A 19,676-nucleotide genomic window follows, 5' to 3' on the forward strand; every position below is an offset into this window, starting at 1 on the left:
GCTCCCTATCCTCTTGAGCAATAAGGAAAATTACATTTTTGCATTGTCAGCACTAATGCATCCTATTTCTTCTTTCTGTTTTTTTCTTGCTGTTAACAGGACTCTGAAACATTAATTGATATTTAAAGGATAGTTTAAAAGCTGAATTTTAAATCTAATTGCTTCAATTACCTTAATTCGCACTTCAGAGCGATAAGGTCCAATGGATCTGTGTTGCTATGTAAGTGGTGATGATTGACATCTGTTACTGATCTGGATATTGCCAGCAGTATTTCCAGTTCCTGCATGACCACTCGCTATCCGGTGACTTCTTGAAAGTTATAATTGAGGTTGCTGACACTGTAGACTCGGAGAGGGAATTTCAGTCGTTGACAATTCTTTCGGAGAAGAAGTTTTGACTCATTCTAGTGTTCACATGGCATTTACGAAGTTTCTTTGAATGGCCTCTTGCATGGGATTGGTAGGACATATTTAGGTTGATGAGAGTAGATGTGTCATTAGAGAGTTTATGGGTAAGCAGCATGTCACCTCGTCTGTGGCGGTACACCAGAGTGGATAATTTGAGTAATCGTAGGGGAGGTCTTTCAGCCCATTTTTAACCTTGGTGGCAGGCCTCTGCACGCCCTAATGAAGCAGTGTGTCGTCTTTATACTGGGGAGCAGCTATGCAGTTTCCGAAGTCAAGGTTCAGTCTTATGATGACCTTATAAAGTCTATGAAAGACTTTGGGTGATCTGCTTGTAATAGATCTCTTGAGTAGGCCAAGTCCTGTATTAGATTTAGAAACCACATTCCTTATGTGGGAGTGGAACTTGAGCTGATTACCAACGAATACACCTAAGTCCCTTTCTTCATTGTGGATTTGAAGATCAATCCTTGTTTGCTTCTCAGGATCCCACATTGAGTAAACTACGTTTTCATTCTTTGGTCCAAAGTGCAAGACGCAGCATTTGCTGATGTTGAATGACAGTAGCCACTCTTCAGCCCACTCTTTGATATGGTCAAGATCGGCTTGGAGGTTTGCGCTGTGTGCTGGACCGAAAAGCTTAGAATCATCGGCAAATAGTGTGATACTGTTGCTGGCCCTGGTGACTAAATCATTGATGTAAATCAAGAAGAGGGTTGGGCCAAGGAGTGTACCTTTTGGGACACCACTGATGATATCACAAGGTTTGAAGTATATCTTCTGAGTACCTGATCCAAACAGTCTGACCCTTTGTGTGCGTTTAGTGAGAAAACACATGAGCCAATCAACCGTCATCTGGTTCAGGCCTGCAGAGGGAAGTTTTATGTAAAGCCTTCTGTGAGGGACCTTGTCAAACGCTTTGGCTAGATCAAGGAGAATCAGGTTAACAGGTATACCAGCGTCGAAGAGCTTGGTGATGATATTATATGTTTCAAATAGATTGGTTTCTATCCACTTATTGCGATAGGATCCACGTTGGTTATTAGAAGGCATCATGTGGGTTGTAAGATGGTCATGGATCGCATCATTCACGATTATCTCAAAAAGCTTAGCAACGACGGACGTTAGACCGATTGGTCTGTAATTCTTTGTTCTGGCTTTGTCCCCTTTCTTGAAAATGGGGGCCACATGTGCCTCTTTCCAACCAGATGGAATAGTGCCGGAGTTAAGCGAAGATTGGAAGATGTTTGTAAAGGGTGCAGTGATGATGCTTGGGACTTCTCTCAGTAGCCTCGGATGGATGTTGTCTGGTCCAGTAGATTTGTTGGCATCAAGGTTTGAAAGTCGCTTTAGTACGGCAGCTTCGTCTATGATTATTTCGTTCATTTGACTAGTGGTGTTGGATAAAGGCACTGGTGGTAGTTGGCCATTTGATTCAGCTGTAAAGACGGAGCAAACTGTTGGTTGAGCAGCTCTGCGATTTCTCTTTGATCGGTTGCTTCACTATTGTCTTCCCTCATCAGACGTTTGATGTTGCAGCGGTTATGATCTTTGCTTGAGACTTAGTTCCAGAATTTCTTGGGGTTGTTTTTGCAGTCATCTGCGAGTTTGGACTCAAAGTCCAGGTGCAATTGCTTAGTCAGTTGGCGCAGTTTCTTACGTGCGGTAGTAAACTTCGCATATAACTCATCACTTAGGGTGTTGATAAGCTTGTATTTGGTCATTGGCATCTCGATACACTGAATGCGCAACCACTTCGAACAATGATTCCAATTCATGTCGGCAGATTGTGGCGTTAGTGCTACCTTGCAGGAGGCACAAATGTCCTCTCCGCCTTTCCGTGGTGATATCATCTTATGTTTTGCTGCACAGTACGGTTCTGCTATCTTCCAGAGAATTTTTTGAATTCTGAGATAAGGATTTTCTTAAGTTCAAAATCGTGACTCGCGACTAATTCAAAATTGAAAACAAACGTGGATTCAGAGACCCAGTGCACATGCTCAAATAAGAGTGTAACTTTGTGGCTACTTGTAGCAGCTATACATCAACAGGTCAATACAGTGTTACGATTATTCAGATTAAGCACTTTTTTGTTTGTCAATTCAGCCACTTTTAAACACTGATAAATGTTCTCAGTCTCCTGTAAATTTTGGGAAAATATTATTTCATGCCACTTACTTTATTCACTAATAACAGTATACATCAACACCCACAGCAAATATCGATCATTAATACGTCAGAAATACAAAAATCCAGAAGAATATTATTTCATTGTAGCGTAACAGGAAATACAGGCTAATATAGGCTATTAGGATCTTTGGTTATCACTATGATTAGCCCATTAGGTAAAATTATAGTTAATTGACATCTTGTTATCTTGGAAAGGGTTTAGGTTAGGAAAATGAAACTTTCAGGGATGGGTGTATGGGCTAAAGTATGTCCAGGGAAGGTGTTTTGAAGTACCCACCTCCACTCCTTCTCCCTCTAGAGGGCCCTGAAATTTGCCTACATGACAGGTCTATACCTATTGAAATTTTGACAAAACAACATTTTACCTTAATTTTCAGTTACTAGTTGCTTTTTTCTACCTTTAGGCCTAGTTCTGAAAATGCAATTCCTGTTATTTGAGTAGAATTTTGAGCCATATCAACGTTTTTTTCAAAATCTAGGAAGTGTATTTGCATATCTTTAAAACCTTATAAAACTGAATTGAGCAAAGTTATGAAGCTGAAAACAATTTTGTTGTACTTGAATTAAGCAGAAGATCTATTTTGCAAGGTTTCACTTTTATAACACACATATTTTTAAAGGTCATCAAAGGTCAGGGCAATCTAGAGGGAGAAGGAGTAGAGGTAGTTGCTTCAAATACCTTCCCAAGACATACTTTTGTCTGTAGATTCATCCCTGAAAGTTTCATTTTCCTAACCTAAACCCTTTCTCAGATAGCAAGAAGTCAATTAACTAGAATTTTACTGGCCATTAAAATGTTAGGTAAAATTCTAGTTAATTGACTTCTTACTATCTCAAAAAGGGTTTAGGTTAGGAAAATGGAACTTTTAGGTATGGGTCTACAGGTTAAAGTATGTCCAGGGAAGGTATTTTAAAGTACCCGCCCCCACTCCTTCTCCCTCCAGAGGGCCCTGAAACTTGCCTACATGACAGGTCTATACCTATTGAAATTTGGACAAAACAACATTTTACCTTAATTTTCAGTTACTAGTTGCCTTTTCTCTGCCTTTAGTTCTGAAAATGCAGTTCCTGTTATTTGAGTAGAATTTTGAGCCATATTAATGTTTTTTTGAAATTTAGGAAATGTATTTGCATATCTTTAAAACCTTATAAAATAGAATTGAGCAAATTTATGAAGCTGAAACAATTTTGTTGTGCTTCAATTAAGCAGAAGATCTATTTTGCAAGGTTTCACTTTTATAACACACATATTTTTAGAGGTCATTAAAGGTCAGGACCCTCTAGAGGGAGAAGGAGTAGAGGTAGTTGCTTCAGAATACCTTCCTGGGACATCCTTTAGTCTATAAATTCATCCCTGAAAGTTTCATTTTCCTAACCTAAACCCTTTCTGAGATAGCAATAAGTCAATTAACCAGAATTTTACCAAATGTTACTTAGGGTACCACAGAATTTATTAAAACACAAAATAATAAGGATAAATGGCTTCATCTCACAAATTAGGGGCAAATATCCAGTGGTTCAAAATTAAGTATGCACATGGGTTTGTTTACAAACATCACTGAGTTTTTTTAACCTATTAGTTTTTAACCTATTTTTAATTTTACATTTTAGTGTGAAAAGTACTAGGCCAGGTAACAAGTTACCTTTTTGATGCCCCATTTAGGGATGAAAATAAACTTCAGGAACAACTATTATATTTGGATAGAGCATATAAAAAGACATTAAGTGATGTATTCACTTTTGATCTTGCTAAAGAAAAAGTATATGGTAAAGATACCAATGATTTGATTGAACTTTTCCCACAAAACATGATAACTCTACTTAGCTCTGACTTGGAGCACCTTCTCTTGAAGCCATTATTAAATTTTGATGGTGGGATATGTGCTCACTATATCCAGGACATCTAGATGAAACAAGAACATTCTCTTTAGTCAGTTTCCTGTTTTGACACAAAAGGTGCTCCAGATATCTTGTAGTAACCTTGTTGAAATTTTTGACAGATAGCAACAGGCCCTGTCAAAATATAGTTGACTCTCTTGAATCTTCACTGAAAATACAAAACAGATAAGAGATTTTTGTTGTTTAAATATCAGGATTCACCTGATGAAAACATAGCTATCAAACTTTATGGGTGCTTTTTGTATAGCAACAGAAATGCTTATGGTTACTCTTTCATAAAGTATTTCAGATGAAAGAACTATTGAAAAAAATTAAAATTGCAAGTTTTGCTTTCAGGTGCTAGGTTTTTTTGACCTGAAGAACTGTTGTTTGGCCTCATACCATGTTCATAATTTAAAGCATTTGTTTTAGTTTACCACCACATCCTAATTTTTTTTTTTATTACTAACCTATACATGACTGAAGTAATTATTCAAACATTCCAATAGTTTCCTTCTTTACTATCCTCACCAGTTCTTTCTTTTTTATTGGTGTTTATCTCTTTGTGGTTTTATTAATTACTTTTAAATTTGTTTATTAATTTACTTGTTTTATTGGGTTTTTTTTTAAGATTTTTACTTTGTTTTGATGTGTGACTTTTTCTCTAATTCTGGGCCTATTGCCTGATTTATTGTTTAACCTAATATTCAGTGAATGTTTATTCATTCTGTGCTGTTGTTTATTCAATTGTTCATTATTCATTGTTTATTCATTGGACAATTAGGTGTGGTGCAAGAGGTAATGACAATTCTACTTTATAAAAATTTCTGATGTTAGAATTTTATGGTTTTGAAAATACCTGGGCTGTCCCAGCTTAATGCCAGAGCACTCGATTTGCTTCTGAGAGTAATGGGGTTCATACCAAGCTGAGTCCCTCTTTTTATTTTTTCAGATAGCCAGCCAATTTTAGAGTTTCTCTCATTCAATTAGTCAATTTTCTGCTGGGATAGAATAATGTTTTATACATCAATAGGTTTCAATCAAGCTTAGCCTAAAATTCACAAAAGTGGTTCTGGGGTAGTGGTTCTGGGGTTTGTTGGATGTAAATGAATCTGCAGGGCCACATGGCCTCCACCCCGGTCTCTTGCATGAGTGCAGAACAGAAATAGTATACCCACTTTCAAAGCTCATTAGACTATCTCTTGATAGCTCAAAGCTTCCTGCTGAGTGGAAAGTGGCATATATTACCCCCATTCACAAAAAGGGAAGGAAAGATTCTGTGGAAAATTGCCGGCCTATTAGTATTACCTCTGTTGTTGTTAAGCTTCTTGAATGTATTGTCACCAAAACAGTTATTGAGCATCTTGATTGGAATAATCTTCTGAACAGCTCTCAACATGGTTTCCAATGCAACAGATCAGTTGACACTAATATGCTTGAGTCATATGACTATATTACAAAACTACTGGAGTTGGGAATCCCTGTTGACATGATCCTCCTTGATTTTTCAAAAGCATTCAACAAAGTTTGTCATAGGAGACTTGAACTTAAGCTACAATCTATTGGTTTGGAGGAAAAAATTCTTAAATGGATTCTGGATTTCTTGAGGAATTGTGTTCAGCATGTAAGACTGTTTGATGCAGATGGCAATCCTATTCTATACTCCTCTCAGAATGTTATCAGTGGGGTTCCACAGGGTAGTGTTCTTGGCCCCACCATGTTCAATATTTCCATAAATGATGCTCCTCTAGGGCTTAAAAGCAGGATGACATTATATGCTGGTGATTCCAAGGTAATTGGTCCAGCTAGCAGTCTTGAAGATACTTCCCAACTTCAAAATGACCTTGATCTCCTTAGCGTGTGGGCGAAATCTTGGCTACTCACTTTCAATGTGTCAAAATGTCATGTTTTACACTTTGGGCACAAGAATATCAATACAACTTACTCTCTTTACGGTCATCTCCTTTCTCCAGTGTTGGAAGAACGTGACCTAGGAGTAATTTTTGATAATGATCTTAAATTTAGCACTCATGCAAAGAAGGCAGCAGCATCAGCTAGCTCATCACTAGGGCTCATAAAAAGAACAATTTCCTCCCATTCTCCTAAAATTCTGAGCCTTTTGTATAAAGGACTTGTTCAGCTGAGGCTTGAGATAGGCATGGTCCTTGCATCCCCCTTTTTAAAAAAAGATGTTAAAATTCTTGAAGATGTCCAGAGAAGAGCCACTAAGGTGGTGAGTGGACTGCATGAGCTCCATTACCCTACAAGGCTATGCAAGCTGAAACTCCCAACTCTGGTTTATAGAAGAAGACGGGGTGATGCCATTCTGGTTCATAAACTTATTAATTCAATGGCAGTTCCTGGTCTTCTTCCTTTGGCGTCTCAGGATTCTTGTACAAGGGGACATAACTTGAAGTTATCCAGGCATTTCTCCCCAAAGCGGCGACGTGCCCATTTTCTTACCAACCGTGTTGCAACCTCTGGAACAAATTACTGCCAGATACCATTGCTGCCCAAACCACAGACAGCTTTAAGAACCATCTTGACAACGAATGGTCAAAAAAAGAATGGAAGTATATTTGGGAAGCACTCGAATCAGCAACATCAAACCACTAGTCAAGTGCATGTATTCAACTATGTGTCATGTGTTAGCAACTCTGGAGTTTCTACAAGGAAAAATCCTTTATTGCTCCAAGCTGCAATTTAAGGTAAGATATATACAGTGATTTTCCATAATTTCTGGGCATGATTTATTCAAGTTATCAAATAACAGTTAAAAATGGGTAAAAACCCAAACACAAAGCAGGGCAAATATATAGCAGCTCTGCTACCAATGTATAGTCTTTCCTTTTCCAACAGAGAAAGGCTTGTCTCCCTACCCTACCAGCACTTATCAAGTTGAAAGCTTTCAAGTTTTTGGGGCTTAGTCTGGCTTGCTTGTAAGGGGCAAACACTTTGCCAAAATGTTCTAAATACAGCCAAGTGACTTCTAAAAACATGTTGGTGCAATAGGATCTGCTAAATAGATGAATTTTTGTAATAAGTGAAAAGTGCTGTAAATAGCAAGTAATAAGTACTATATACTAGTATGTTATCTGTTCATTTTTTTTTCCTTTTGTCTTTTTTATTTTTTTGTTGTAAAATTTGTATAGGAATCGAAGATTTACAACAGGTTGATCTTGGGTTGAAAAAATCCAGTCTATTTACAATAGAATTATTTTTATTGCCAGTAGTTACTGTTGAAATAACATTGTAAATAAATTGGTCTTGAATGTTCTTACATTCTATCCTTTTTATGCTTGTATCTTCCAACTATTTTCTAGGTTTTGTACTCTTTTATCTCTGTTGAAGATATGATACCATGTAATGATGGTAAATACAGTAACATATAATCTTGTCATTTAATACCATATAGTAATTCATTAATCATTTAGATTTTTGAGATTTCTAACCACTGGGAAGAGTCAAAAGAGAAGGACTGTGATTGTTTTACCAGTAGGAACAGTCAAGGGAGACTGACTGTGTATTTGACTCAATTGGTCAACTATGGAAACACCCATGCTGTCTGACATCAGTGCTGTTAAGCAAGGTAATTGGTAATATAGGGGGTTGAACCAGTTTGCTGCTTATTTGGGCTACTTTTGTTTAAAAATTAAGAGATTTGATACCATTCCCCACATATTTCTGCTACTTTAACTTCAAAATTAAATGAACTGTACAACCTAACTATTGTTGATTTACTTTATTTTCTTAGTGCTTTAAAGCGATTTGATAAATGGTTACTATCCAAATAAGTAATTAGTTTTTTTTAAGAATTAATGTTTGAATGGATGTCTAGTACTTCAGTTTTCATCAATAAACCTTGTGTCAATCAAAATTTGTGAAACCTTTTGTGATTTTTAAAAAGATGGAAAAAATCCCCCAAAAGTGAAAATTGTACTATCCAATCAAGGAATATCAAGGAACTTTACTCTCCTACCTTTAATTTATTTTACTCTCATATCCTATCTATTTATATAAATCCTTCTGTTATACTTATACACTCTCTCTATTATACTTATTATGCATTATACTCTATTATATTATGCAAGCTCATATCTTTAAAATGTAGAATTTTTTGTTTTCTGTCACAAGATAGGTCATGGATGCATGTTTACTTATTTTGCTTTGTTCTTTCAGGGCTGGTATCAAATCAATGGCCCTAGAAGGTTGAGAGAGGGTTCATTTGAACAGAAATTAGAAGTTATAGTGGCTAAAAAATTGGAGGGCAAGTTTCTTCCCCCCACGAATTTTTTTTCTGCAAAGTTATCCACATCAAAATTTTGAGATACTCATTTTGTTCAGTAAAGTTTGAAGGTCCAACAACTTTGTCTTTGGGGGTGACTAGACCCCTCATAGCCACCAGAGGAAGGGCCTCAAGTTGTGATATTTGCCCATTGTTTACAATAGTATTTGTTATTGGGAAGTCTACAGACGTTTTTCAGGGCGGGGGAGATTTTATGGGGATGGATGGAAAATTTCCTGGAATTTGCTAAAATTCATATACAAAAATTGTTTATTTGTATTACTGCGTTGTTAGTGACCCCATTTTATGCATGGAGATGCTCTGGTGGAATTGTCAAGGGGAGATTTTCAGCAGAGTTGGAATTCTCTGGGGAAATTCTTCATGGGAGAATTATCACCAGGAGAAGTTCTCCATGAGAGAAAATTTCTTTTGGAGGAAGGTGGTTCTTGGAAATTATTTCTACTTTGGGGAATGGGGGGGTTCTGCCATGACCTGAAAAAAGATGAAAAATTAAATAATTTCTTTTTTAATGAAATATGCTAAGGAATATTTTTCAGATTGCATAAGCGGCAAGAAATATTCTGAGGGGGGGGGGGGAGAATTCACAGTAAGGACGGAATTATCCGGGGTAATTTCCCAAGAGAGAACTTACTAGGGGGGTGGATTTGTGGAGATTGTTTGAAAAATGAAAAAAAAAAAAAATACAGGGTTGCCCTCTCCTTAATACTCGCTCTTTACGACTAAAGTTTCACTTGTTGGTCTAATTCTTTAAGAATGATTCCTGAAATATAAAAGCTGTTTAGTTAGAATAAGAAATTTTTCTAAGCACTAAAAAAATATTTCGTAATTTAGCACGTTTAAAGTTTTAAGGAGCCGGATTCCTTGAATATTCTAATCGAATAGTTTATCTAATCACAGTTTTATATGATATGAAATAAAGAAAAATCTACAAAAAGCAAGGAGCAACATTAAAACTTCAGCTTGATCATTGTTAATTTCATTTTTCACTATTTTTCATCTATAGTGATCCCCTCATATAAGGTCTGTGGATTATCGGCAGGGGTTTCGGTTGCAAATTTTTAATTTTAATTAATGAAGATTTTTTTTTTCCTTGGCTGCCTAGTCTGGGGTAATACCATTTTACTGACTATCTGGGCATTTTGTTGGTAAAACTACCTGAGCTTGTGAAAAAGTCTAGACAGTCAAATCCAAGACACAAGCACAGACAGTTCAGTTTTTGTTAGCCCAACTGTCTTGGCTTATAATTGGGTTCACTTGCATAACATTCGAGACAGATAGGATGCCCTTGTAGGCTTTGGACGGCTATCCCCTTTGTAATTTCAATCAACTTGTTGTTCAACTAACATTAAATTAACTTTTTTATCTGTAAAAATGAATAAGTTTATAAATTGAATCAATTGCCTTACCTGAAACTCATTGCAGAATGACCCCATTTTGACTTTAGACATTTGTTTGCCTCTCATTTTAGGCAAGTTAACAGTCCTGTGTCAATTCTAAATTCTTCGTTCAATGTGCCTAAGACCATAGGCAGTCGTCCCTTGTTTACCTCTCATTTCAGGCAATCTAATGATCCTATGTCAATTTTAAATTCTTGGTCAGCCCTCTTGAGACTGTCTGAGGCAGGCGTGACTTGATAAAAGATAACAATCAAATATTGGTTTAATAAGAGAGGCACACTTACTCCCGCCGTTTAGCCGTGCCAAATTAACCAAGCACTTGGAAAACTATAGGTTCTATCACTATCTTAGCTCTTTGACTATCTACCTTGGTTCTACTGCCCTACCAATGACGCATGGATGAATAATAAATTAGGCATATATATTAAGAAATGAACTAACAACATTTTTATACAATCCTAATAAGGGGGGGGGGGATTAATACCAGGTTTGCTTCTCACTCAATTGGACTACCTATCTTGGCCTTTTCTACAATTAGCCATGGCTTGATACCCATAACTATTCCATTTTAATTCAAAACTATTTTGAAACATATAAAACATTTAAAATTGGTCTAATTCCTTATAAGTACTACAAAAAATTATCTTGAATAGAAGCGTGTATAGGAGGGGGAAACCCATTTACGGAATAATCACTAAACTAATATACAGAGTAATTTAGTTCGTTACAAGTTTTAATATTGCTCCTTACTTTCAGTAGAAAAAACTTGTTTTTTTTATTTACCATCTTCTGACATGTTTATCAGATAAACTATTCAAAGGGAGTTCATATTAAAGGAGCCCGGCTCCTTAAAAAAAAGAATCCTACTCTAAAGCAAATATAGCAAATTTGCAGAGAGTAAAAGCTTATAAATTGTCAAAAAAAGAAACAATCAACAACTTGATAAAATTCCTAAAATTGGTCAAAAATTTGATAGAATCTTTAAATTTGTCCCAAATTGATCAATGATCAAGCTGATTTTTTAATGTTGCTCCTTAAATTTTGCAGATTTTTTTGATTTTTTATCATCAAAATTTTTATTAGATAAACTATTCGATTCGTATATTAAAGGAGTCCGGCTCCTTAAAAAAAATCTTTCTCTAAAATAAATGTAACAATGTTGCAGAGAGCAAAAGCTTATAAAGTGGTCAAAAGGGAAAAATCACCAAAAAGATAAAATTCCTAAAAATTGTCAAAAATTTGATTTAATCTCTTAGATTACTACGCGGTTAAATTTGTCCCAAAATTATTACAGTGATTAAGCTGAATTTTAATGTTACTCCTTACGTTTTGTAAATTTTTTTTTACATAATATCATCAAAAACTTTTATTAGATAAATAATTTAATTAGTATATTAAAGGAGTCCGGCTCCTTAAGAAAAGAATGCTGCTTTAAAATAAATGTAACACATTTGCAGAGAGCAAAAGCTTGTAAATTTCCAAATAAGGAAACAATCAACAACAAGGTAAATTCCTAAAAATTGTCAAAAATTTCATTGAGTCTCTAAGATAAGGAAATAAGGAAATTTCCAAATAAGGAAATTTCTCCCAAAATGTTAACAATAATCAAGCTAAATCTTTAGTTTTTTTTCCTTATTTTCTTTAGATTTTTTTTGTACATTTAAAATCATTTAAAACGTTTATTAAATAAACTATTCAATGAGTATATTAAAGGAGCCTGGTTCCTTAACAAAAGAATGCTGCTTTAAAATAAATGTAACAAATTTGCAGAGAGTAAAAGCTTATAAATTTCCAAATAAGGAAACAATCAACAACAAGATGAAATTCCTAAACATCGTAATTTTTTTTTACTGAATCTCTAAAATTAGTATGCGGCTAAATTTGTCCCAAAATTTAATAGTGATCAAGCTGAATTTTTAATGATATTTATTTCATTTCATATAAAATCTTTATTAGATAATGAAGAATCGTGCTCTAGAATATATGCAACAATTTTACGAGAGCAAAAGATTATATATTGCTAAATAATGAAACATTGAGCAACCAGTTAAAATTCCTAAAAATTGTCAAAAGTTTGATTGAATTTTATTACTATGCAGCTAAATTTGTCTTAAATTTTTAACAATGATCAAGAGTGAATTTTTAATGTTGCTTCATATTTTCTGTAGATTTTTCCTTATATCATCTAAAACTTTTATTAAATACACTTTTCAATGAGTATATTAAAGGAGTCCGGCTCCTTAAAAAAAAGAAACCTGCTTTAAAATAACTATTACAAATTTGCAGAGAGCAAAAGCTTATACATTTTCCAAAAAAGGAAACAATCAACAACAAGATAAAATTCCTAAAAATTGTTAAAAATTTGATTGGATCCCTAAAGCTACTGTGTCTAAATTTGTCCCACAAATTTAACAATGATCAAGCTGAACTTTTAATGTTGCTCCCTATTTTATGTAGATTTTTTTATTTGATATCATCTAAAGCTTTTATTTCGATAAATTATTCAGTGAATATTTTAAATTCCAGAAAATTGTCAAAAATCTGATTGAATCTCTAAGATTACTATGCCGCTAAATTTGTCCCAAAATTTTAAAAATGATCAAGCTGAATTTTTAATGTTGCTCCTTACTTTTTGTTGATTTTTTCATTCAATATCATCAAAAACCTTTACCAGAATAATTATTCGATTAGTATATTAAAGGAGTCCAGCTCCTTAAAAAAAGAATCCTGCTCTAAAATCCCTAAATATGAACAAAAATCAAGCGGAAGTTTTAGCACGGTATTGGATTTTGCTCTAATTACGGAATGCTTGATGATAAAAGGAATTTTTTTGAACCACACCATTGAGCAATATGGGGCTGAAAGCAAAGTTTTTATTGTCCATTTCAACACCCCTGTAATGTTTCAAACGCCTTTAGCGTGGAAAAAAAACAGAAGATTCTTACTCTATTTTTCGAAAGCACGTGTGCTCAGGAAAATTTCGTAGCCTGCCTTATGACCTGACAACCTATCAAGATTCCACATTTCTGTAACTGCGATAACTGGGATACTATTTTGACGGATGATAACTTCAAATTAATAACTCAAGACAGAATATAAACATCGGACAATGGGGTCAATTATCGTCTGCTGAGGCTGCTGGGAGAGGAATAACTCAAGCCAGATATAAACATCCGACAATTCGGTCAATTATCGTCTGCTGAGGCTGCTGGGAGAGGAATAACTCAAGACAGAATATAAACATCCGACAATTCGGTCAATTATCGTCTGCCGAGGCTGGTGGGAGACGAATAACTCTAGACAGAATATAAACATCCGACAATTCGTCCAATTTTCGTCTGCTGAGGCTGCTGGGAGAGGAATAACTCAAGACAGAATATAAACATCCTACAATTCGTTCAATTATCGTCTGCTGAGGCTGCTGGAGAAGAATAACTCAAGACGGAATATAAACATCCGACAATTCAGTCAATTATCGTATGCTGAGGCTGCTGGGAGAGGAATAAACAGAAAATAAACATCCGACAATTTGGTCAATTATCGCCTGCTGAGGCTGCTGGGAGAGGAATAACTCAAGACAGAATATAAACATCCAAAAATTCGGTCAATTATCGTCTGCTGAGGCTGCTGGGAGATGAATAAACAGAATATAAACATCCGACAATTCGGTCAATTATCGCCAGCTGAGGCTGCTGGGAGAGGAATAACTCAAGACAGAATATAAACATCCGACAATTCGGTCAATCATCGCCTGCTGAGGCTGCTGGAATAAGAATAACTCAAGAAAGAATATAAACATCCGACAATTCTGTCAATTGTTGTCTGTTGAGGTTGCTGGTAGAGGAATAACCCAAGACGGAACATAAACATCCCGTTAAGAGTTGTAAAATTTTGCAAATGGGATTTGTTAATAAGATCTTTATGTAGGCTAATATTATTAATAGGACTTCTTGTATGACAGCTATGATTCCGATGGTTCTCTTCCCATTCTCGTTCAGTGCTAATTGGTTGGGTTCTCAAGCTCTTTTTTCAAATTCCCATAAATCTTTTCTTTACAAACTTTATTTGTTTGTTTATTTTATTTTCAACCACACGATACATAAAGTAAATACGATGGAGTCAGAATAAATATAAAAAAAAACACAAAGAGAGAAAAAAATACACACAAAATCAACGAAAAAACTTAATAAGAAGGTTGTGAGGGGATAGGCGCGCAGAAGCTGTACTGGAGAGTTTTCTGTGTAGAATCTTCAACTTTAAAGTTATATCAGGAACTGAAAATTTTGTAACAAGAACCGGTTTTTTTTTGTCCAAGGTGAAAGATACAGAAGAAATTTGAAATAATTTATCCGAATTCTTTTTAAATTACTATGATTAAGAAGGGGAAAAGACATGAAGTATGAAGGACAGAATGATCACAAAAAGTAGAATAAAGTTTGGCCAGCGCACGTCTATTATACTTCCCTCTGTTTGTAATATTGAGTGAAAGGCTAATATGAGAGCAAGCATCAGAAACTATAGAGACCATTTAGGAAATACCCTTTTTAGAACGGGCTAATCAGAAGCAAGTCTTCAGCATACGCAAGATAAGAAATATCCGCAAGACCAGAAAGGTATGTACCTGAAATCTTAGCCAGCAGACTAGAAATTCAAATCTTAAGAAGCGTTGGGGACAGAACACCACCCTGGCTAACTCCTTTTCGTGCCCTTACAATAGTATCTGGTGTAGATCTTGATTGAAGAAAAGAACTTGAATACCAAAACTTTTCACTATTAATATAACTCAAATAGTAGTCAACAGTCAACGCTCATGTCAATCAAGATAGTTGCTCACATATCATCTTGAAATAACATGTTTTTCTGACTAGACACTTCGTTTTTTTATAAGTTTTAAGATTATTGTTACTATAGGCGGTTAGCTCTTTACTACGCACTAGCTTTCGCTTCAACCTTGATGAATTAACTTTATGACCGAACTTACAATAATTGACCATTATCCTTGTAATATTTTGTATTTTCTACAGCCTTTACTCTTCATATTTTGTATATAAACTTATGAAAACTGTTTGGCATTTTAAATGTTTTACAGGATGGACCAGAAGTTACTGACCCATTTCAATTCAAAGCCATTTCAATGCCTTGATTTTGATTGTAAAATTTTACAATTTGGGTACGCTGCACGGTACTGAATTTCTCCATAATTAATTTCCAGGATCTGAAAAAAAAATAGTAAGAAAATAAAAATATTAAGAAATAAAAAAGATATTGAAAAATAAAAAGGGTCAGTGACTTTTGGCCCACCCTGTATAACTAACCGATTTGTTTGGCTGCAAGCGTTTTTGTTTGATTTTCAGTCTGATTTTTGCAGAAGCTGAAGATACATTCTCAAATAAGGATGAAACTGTTTTTGGAAGTATACATCCTATGTTAATAATGGAGAACGAAGTGACTTTTATTTCTGTTTCTCCTGGCACCTCTGGTGATTGTCATGATAATCCTGACCATGTTAAGCTGGAGTCGAAGTTTGACGAGAATGAAGGTATAATTTAGATGTTCTTATCTTTATTGTATTTTTGCGTGTCCAAAATGTGAAGATGTATCTTGAACTTCTGTTGATATAGTGGCGGGGAGTAAAATATAGGTGTTTCTTACATCTGAGTGCACTGGTTGCATTTGAAGAGAACTATTTACTCAATGATTGTCCCCGGCAGTTTTAATTATATACAATTTTGTATTCCCATTAAATCCTTGGACAAAACGATAAGCTCAATTTTATCTGGAATTTTTTTCTGGATTTTGGAATTCACAGAACTCTTTTACAATTTTTGAATATGATACATTTTCTTTTGTATCTGGTGCAAAGCTTGATATTTATCCTTGGGTTTAATTATACGCATTAAAAGTAATTATTTTGTTACCCAGTTGTTACGTTTATAATTTTCAAAAAAAAATGTTTTTAACACAGTGTAATGTACCTTAATAATATGCCAGTGTACATGTCTGTTGTTTAGTTATTCGCTTCTGAAAAAAATTTAGTTTAATTAAAAGGCAAAACTGTCTCTAAAGGAGACGGTTGATTATCTGGGATTCAATTTGCAAGGTTGATTTTAAAATGAAATGGAAACGGAGCTTTTCAATAAATATTTTGCTTTTATTGAATTAAAAGCGGAGCCCGCCCAAAGAGGTTGTACCAGCGACTTAGGCTACCTTATTTATTTTTTCTTTTTAATTTTCTGAAAGCCTTTTTGGCTATATGCAGCCTTTGGATTTAAATGACAGAGATGGAAATTGTTTGTATTCAGGACTATCAAAACTTTATATAGCATAATGCATATTTTATGTTTTTTATGTTATAGATGGCTATAGATTTATGAGTTTTGACTCGTATTTTTCCTTAAAAGTTGTATAATTTATGCTATCAGCTTTCTGATCGCAGGAAACGCCTTTATTTTTAACTATAAAAATTATTGTTATAATAATAAATATTAAGATAAAGGACCATCAGAACTGTTGTACATTGCACAATGTATATTATATAGTTCATGTGTTACAGGAGGCTATAGATTTATGAGTTTTGACTCGTGTTTATCCTTAAAAGTTGTATAGTTTATGCTATCAGCTTTCTGATCGTAGGAAACGCTTTTATTTTTAACAGTAAGAATTATGTCACACATTTTTGGTGGTAATGAGAGGGAGTAATTCACATTTAACCTATCACATGCCACCTAAAATGTTTGTCTTCCCGATGTTTGGAAAATATGAATTAACAGTTTCTTTGGAAGATTAGACATAAACTAAATCATTTTTAAATTAAATCACTGATTTATGATAATCAGTGATTAAATCACTGATTATCATAAATCAGTGATTTGTTCTTAAGATAAATCCTTGATTGCTTTTACTACCCTTGACAAATTCTTCGTTTAGTGTCAGTTTGTATAAAACGTTTTATTTTATAACAAAAATAAAAAGAATTCACAGAGACAATATTGTTAACCTATTTGAAGAAACTATGTTATAGCACATGGATATGTTGGTACAGCCATGTTTTTAGAAAAGTATCGATGGTATTTTTGTACAGCGAGTAATTTACCAAAGCTTAAGTAAATTGGTTTTCAACCAGAATTGTGAATTACCAAATGAAGAAAGGAATAAAGAATTGAAATTATTACAAGAGAAATGCCTTAAATTGGCTAACATATATTTAGAATTAGCTTAAAAATGCGAGTCTTTTGATGTAACTATTGTTATCAAAATTCTTTAGAGTTTCGCTTACTATTGAGCCGGGTCCCTCCTTACTACAGTTCGTTACCACGATCTGTTAGATACAATTGTTATTTACCATTCTGTTCTGGCAAATAATACAAGCTTAGTGATTTTTTGGTGTTTTTCATATTTTTTTAGGTCTCCCTATTGCAGCGTTCTATGATAATGATGTCGGCAATCAAGGTTGTGCATTACCTATCATGCCAGGTTGTACTATGGCAAGTCATGTATATTTATTCGCAAAAAATGATATGCCAAAAGAGTTTCATACAGGAGAAAAACCTTTAGAATATGGTAATTTTGGCGAAATTTTCCACAATAAAGACCACATATCTAATCATCAAAATACCCATACTGGGAAAATACCTATTGAGCGTGAAGTTTGTAAGAAACCTTTCACTTCAGGTACCAATTTATCCCATCAAAGATCTCGTGCAGGAAAAAAACCTTTCGAATGTAATATCTGTGAGAAAAGATTCCACAGAAAGCATCACCTATTGAATCATCAAAGAATTCATACTGGAGAAAAACCATTCAAATGCGATATTTGTGAGAAAATATTTTGCCAAAAAGCTAGCCTATTTGTTCATAAAAAAACTCATACTAGAGAAAAGCTTTTCGAATGTGATATATGTAAAAAACGTCTTAAGTCAAGGGCCAATTTATCTATTCATCAAAAAACTCATACTGGTGAAAAACCCTTTGTGTGTGATATATGTGAACAACCATTCCGCCAAAAAACCCACCTATCTATTCATCGAAGAACTCATACTGGAGAAAAACCTTTCAAGTGTGATGCATGTAAGAAATGTTTTTCTTCAACTTCTGCTTTATCTCATCATCGAAGATATCATATTGAAGATAAACCTTTCATATGTGATGTATGTAACAAAGGTTTTACTTCAAATTCAGGCTTATCTCTTCATCAAAGAATTCATACTGGAGAAAAACCTTTCGAATGTGATATTTGTAAAAAATGTTTTATTTCAAAATCACGCTTAACTATCCATCGAAGATTTCACACTGGAGAAAAACCTTTCGAATGTGGCACATGTGGGAAAACATTCGACAGGTCATCTTTTCTCTCTGATCATCAAAAAACTCATACAGGAGAAAGACCATTCCAATGCAGTACATGTGGGAAAACATACCGCAGAAAAAATCACCTATCTGATCATCAAAGAACTCATAGTGGAGAAAAATCCTTCGAATGTGAGAAATGTGGAAAACTTTTTGCTTCAAGATCTGGCTTATCTTCTCATCTAAAAAGTCACACTGAAGGAAAAGCCTTTAAGCATGCCAGTGCGTAATATCGTTATATGTTTATTGTAATGTTTATATTGAAATTTGTTAAATAATTTGTGCTAGAGAAAAGCATCCTGTTGTATGTAATTGTATGTCCACAGAAAAGTTTTTGATAGCAGAATTTTTTTTTCTTTGACAAGCTTATTTGAATGTGTTTTCAATTATGTAACATTTAATATTCATTTTACTTAATAACTTGCTTTTTTGTGGTAGTTGACGAAAATTATAAACTTTAATCCATAATCCTAAAATACTCTTAGGAAAATTTGGAGTGTCTTTGTTGCTGATTGGTTGAAACATGCTTTGAAGGGTAAAAATATTAGTGGATTATATTTTGTATGATGTAAATATTGTTGAGTAAATATTTTAAATTCAGAGTTGAGTAAATATCTTAAGGAAAGATTTGCCCTAGTTCAATGTAACATTTTCGACAAATCGTTATGAAAAACGCTGTTTTTATTTTTTCCTGACGAACAGAGTTCTGTAATGATAATTACAGAACCCTTTTTCTCCCCTAACCCCCTCCGCCTCGCGAACTTTAAAGGCTAACGAACCTTAACATGTCCCAAATCTGCTATATTATTAGCTTACTACCTGGGGCCCGACGGCTTCGCCACCGAGCCCAAGCACGGCACGCGGCAGGCTTCTATATATCCCTTGTGTTCTATTGCAGTTTTTTGATTATTAAAGCAAGTCCAATTTCTAACAATGATGTCAACTAAGCTTAAAAGTTTGGCCTTAAAACCTTTTTTAAGGTTTTTGGAATATTGTAATCCCTTGTTTTTTAATTTTAATTTTTTTCTTTTGTAGTTTTTTTTAGTTTTTTCTAGTTTTTTTCTTTTTAGTTTTTTTTTAGTTGTTTACTTTTTTCTTCTTTTTTCTTTGTTTTCTTCTTTATTTTTTAGTTATTTTCCGTAACGTGCCCCAGC

General features: G+C 34.4%; 1 protein-coding gene across 2 annotated transcripts; it reads left to right on the forward strand.

Annotated features, from left to right (window-relative positions):
- Window positions 1-2,355: 2,355 nt before the first annotated feature.
- Window positions 2,356-18,803, forward strand: LOC136034058 (zinc finger protein OZF-like). Of its 2 annotated transcripts, XM_065715173.1 has the most exons (4): window positions 2,356-2,456; window positions 7,908-8,062; window positions 15,545-15,715; window positions 17,581-18,803. In XM_065715173.1, the coding sequence occupies exons 2-4, from the start codon at window positions 8,020-8,022 to the stop codon at window positions 18,750-18,752; spliced, it is 1,386 nt and encodes a 461-aa protein (XP_065571245.1). In that variant the 5' UTR covers window positions 2,356-2,456; window positions 7,908-8,019; the 3' UTR covers window positions 18,753-18,803. The 2 variants fall into 2 exon arrangements, with proteins under 2 accessions (XP_065571245.1, XP_065571246.1); XM_065715174.1 differs by lacking the exon at window positions 7,908-8,062 and having other exon boundaries at window positions 2,361-2,456.
- The last annotated feature ends 873 nt before the right edge of the window (window positions 18,804-19,676 follow it).

This window comes from Artemia franciscana, chromosome 12, assembly GCF_032884065.1.
Source record: "Artemia franciscana chromosome 12, ASM3288406v1, whole genome shotgun sequence".
NCBI classification, from domain to species: Eukaryota; Metazoa; Arthropoda; class Branchiopoda; order Anostraca; family Artemiidae; genus Artemia; species Artemia franciscana.

Coding starts and splice junctions, on each gene's coding strand:
- LOC136034058 (XM_065715173.1), top strand. CDS start 8,020: ATGGAAACACCCATGCTGTCTGACATCAGTGCTGTTAAGCAAG. Junction 8,063..15,544: donor CATCAGTGCTGTTAAGCAAG/GTAATTGGTAAT, acceptor TGATTTTTGCAG/AAGCTGAAGATACATTCTCA. Junction 15,716..17,580: donor GAAGTTTGACGAGAATGAAG/GTATAATTTAGA, acceptor ATATTTTTTTAG/GTCTCCCTATTGCAGCGTTC.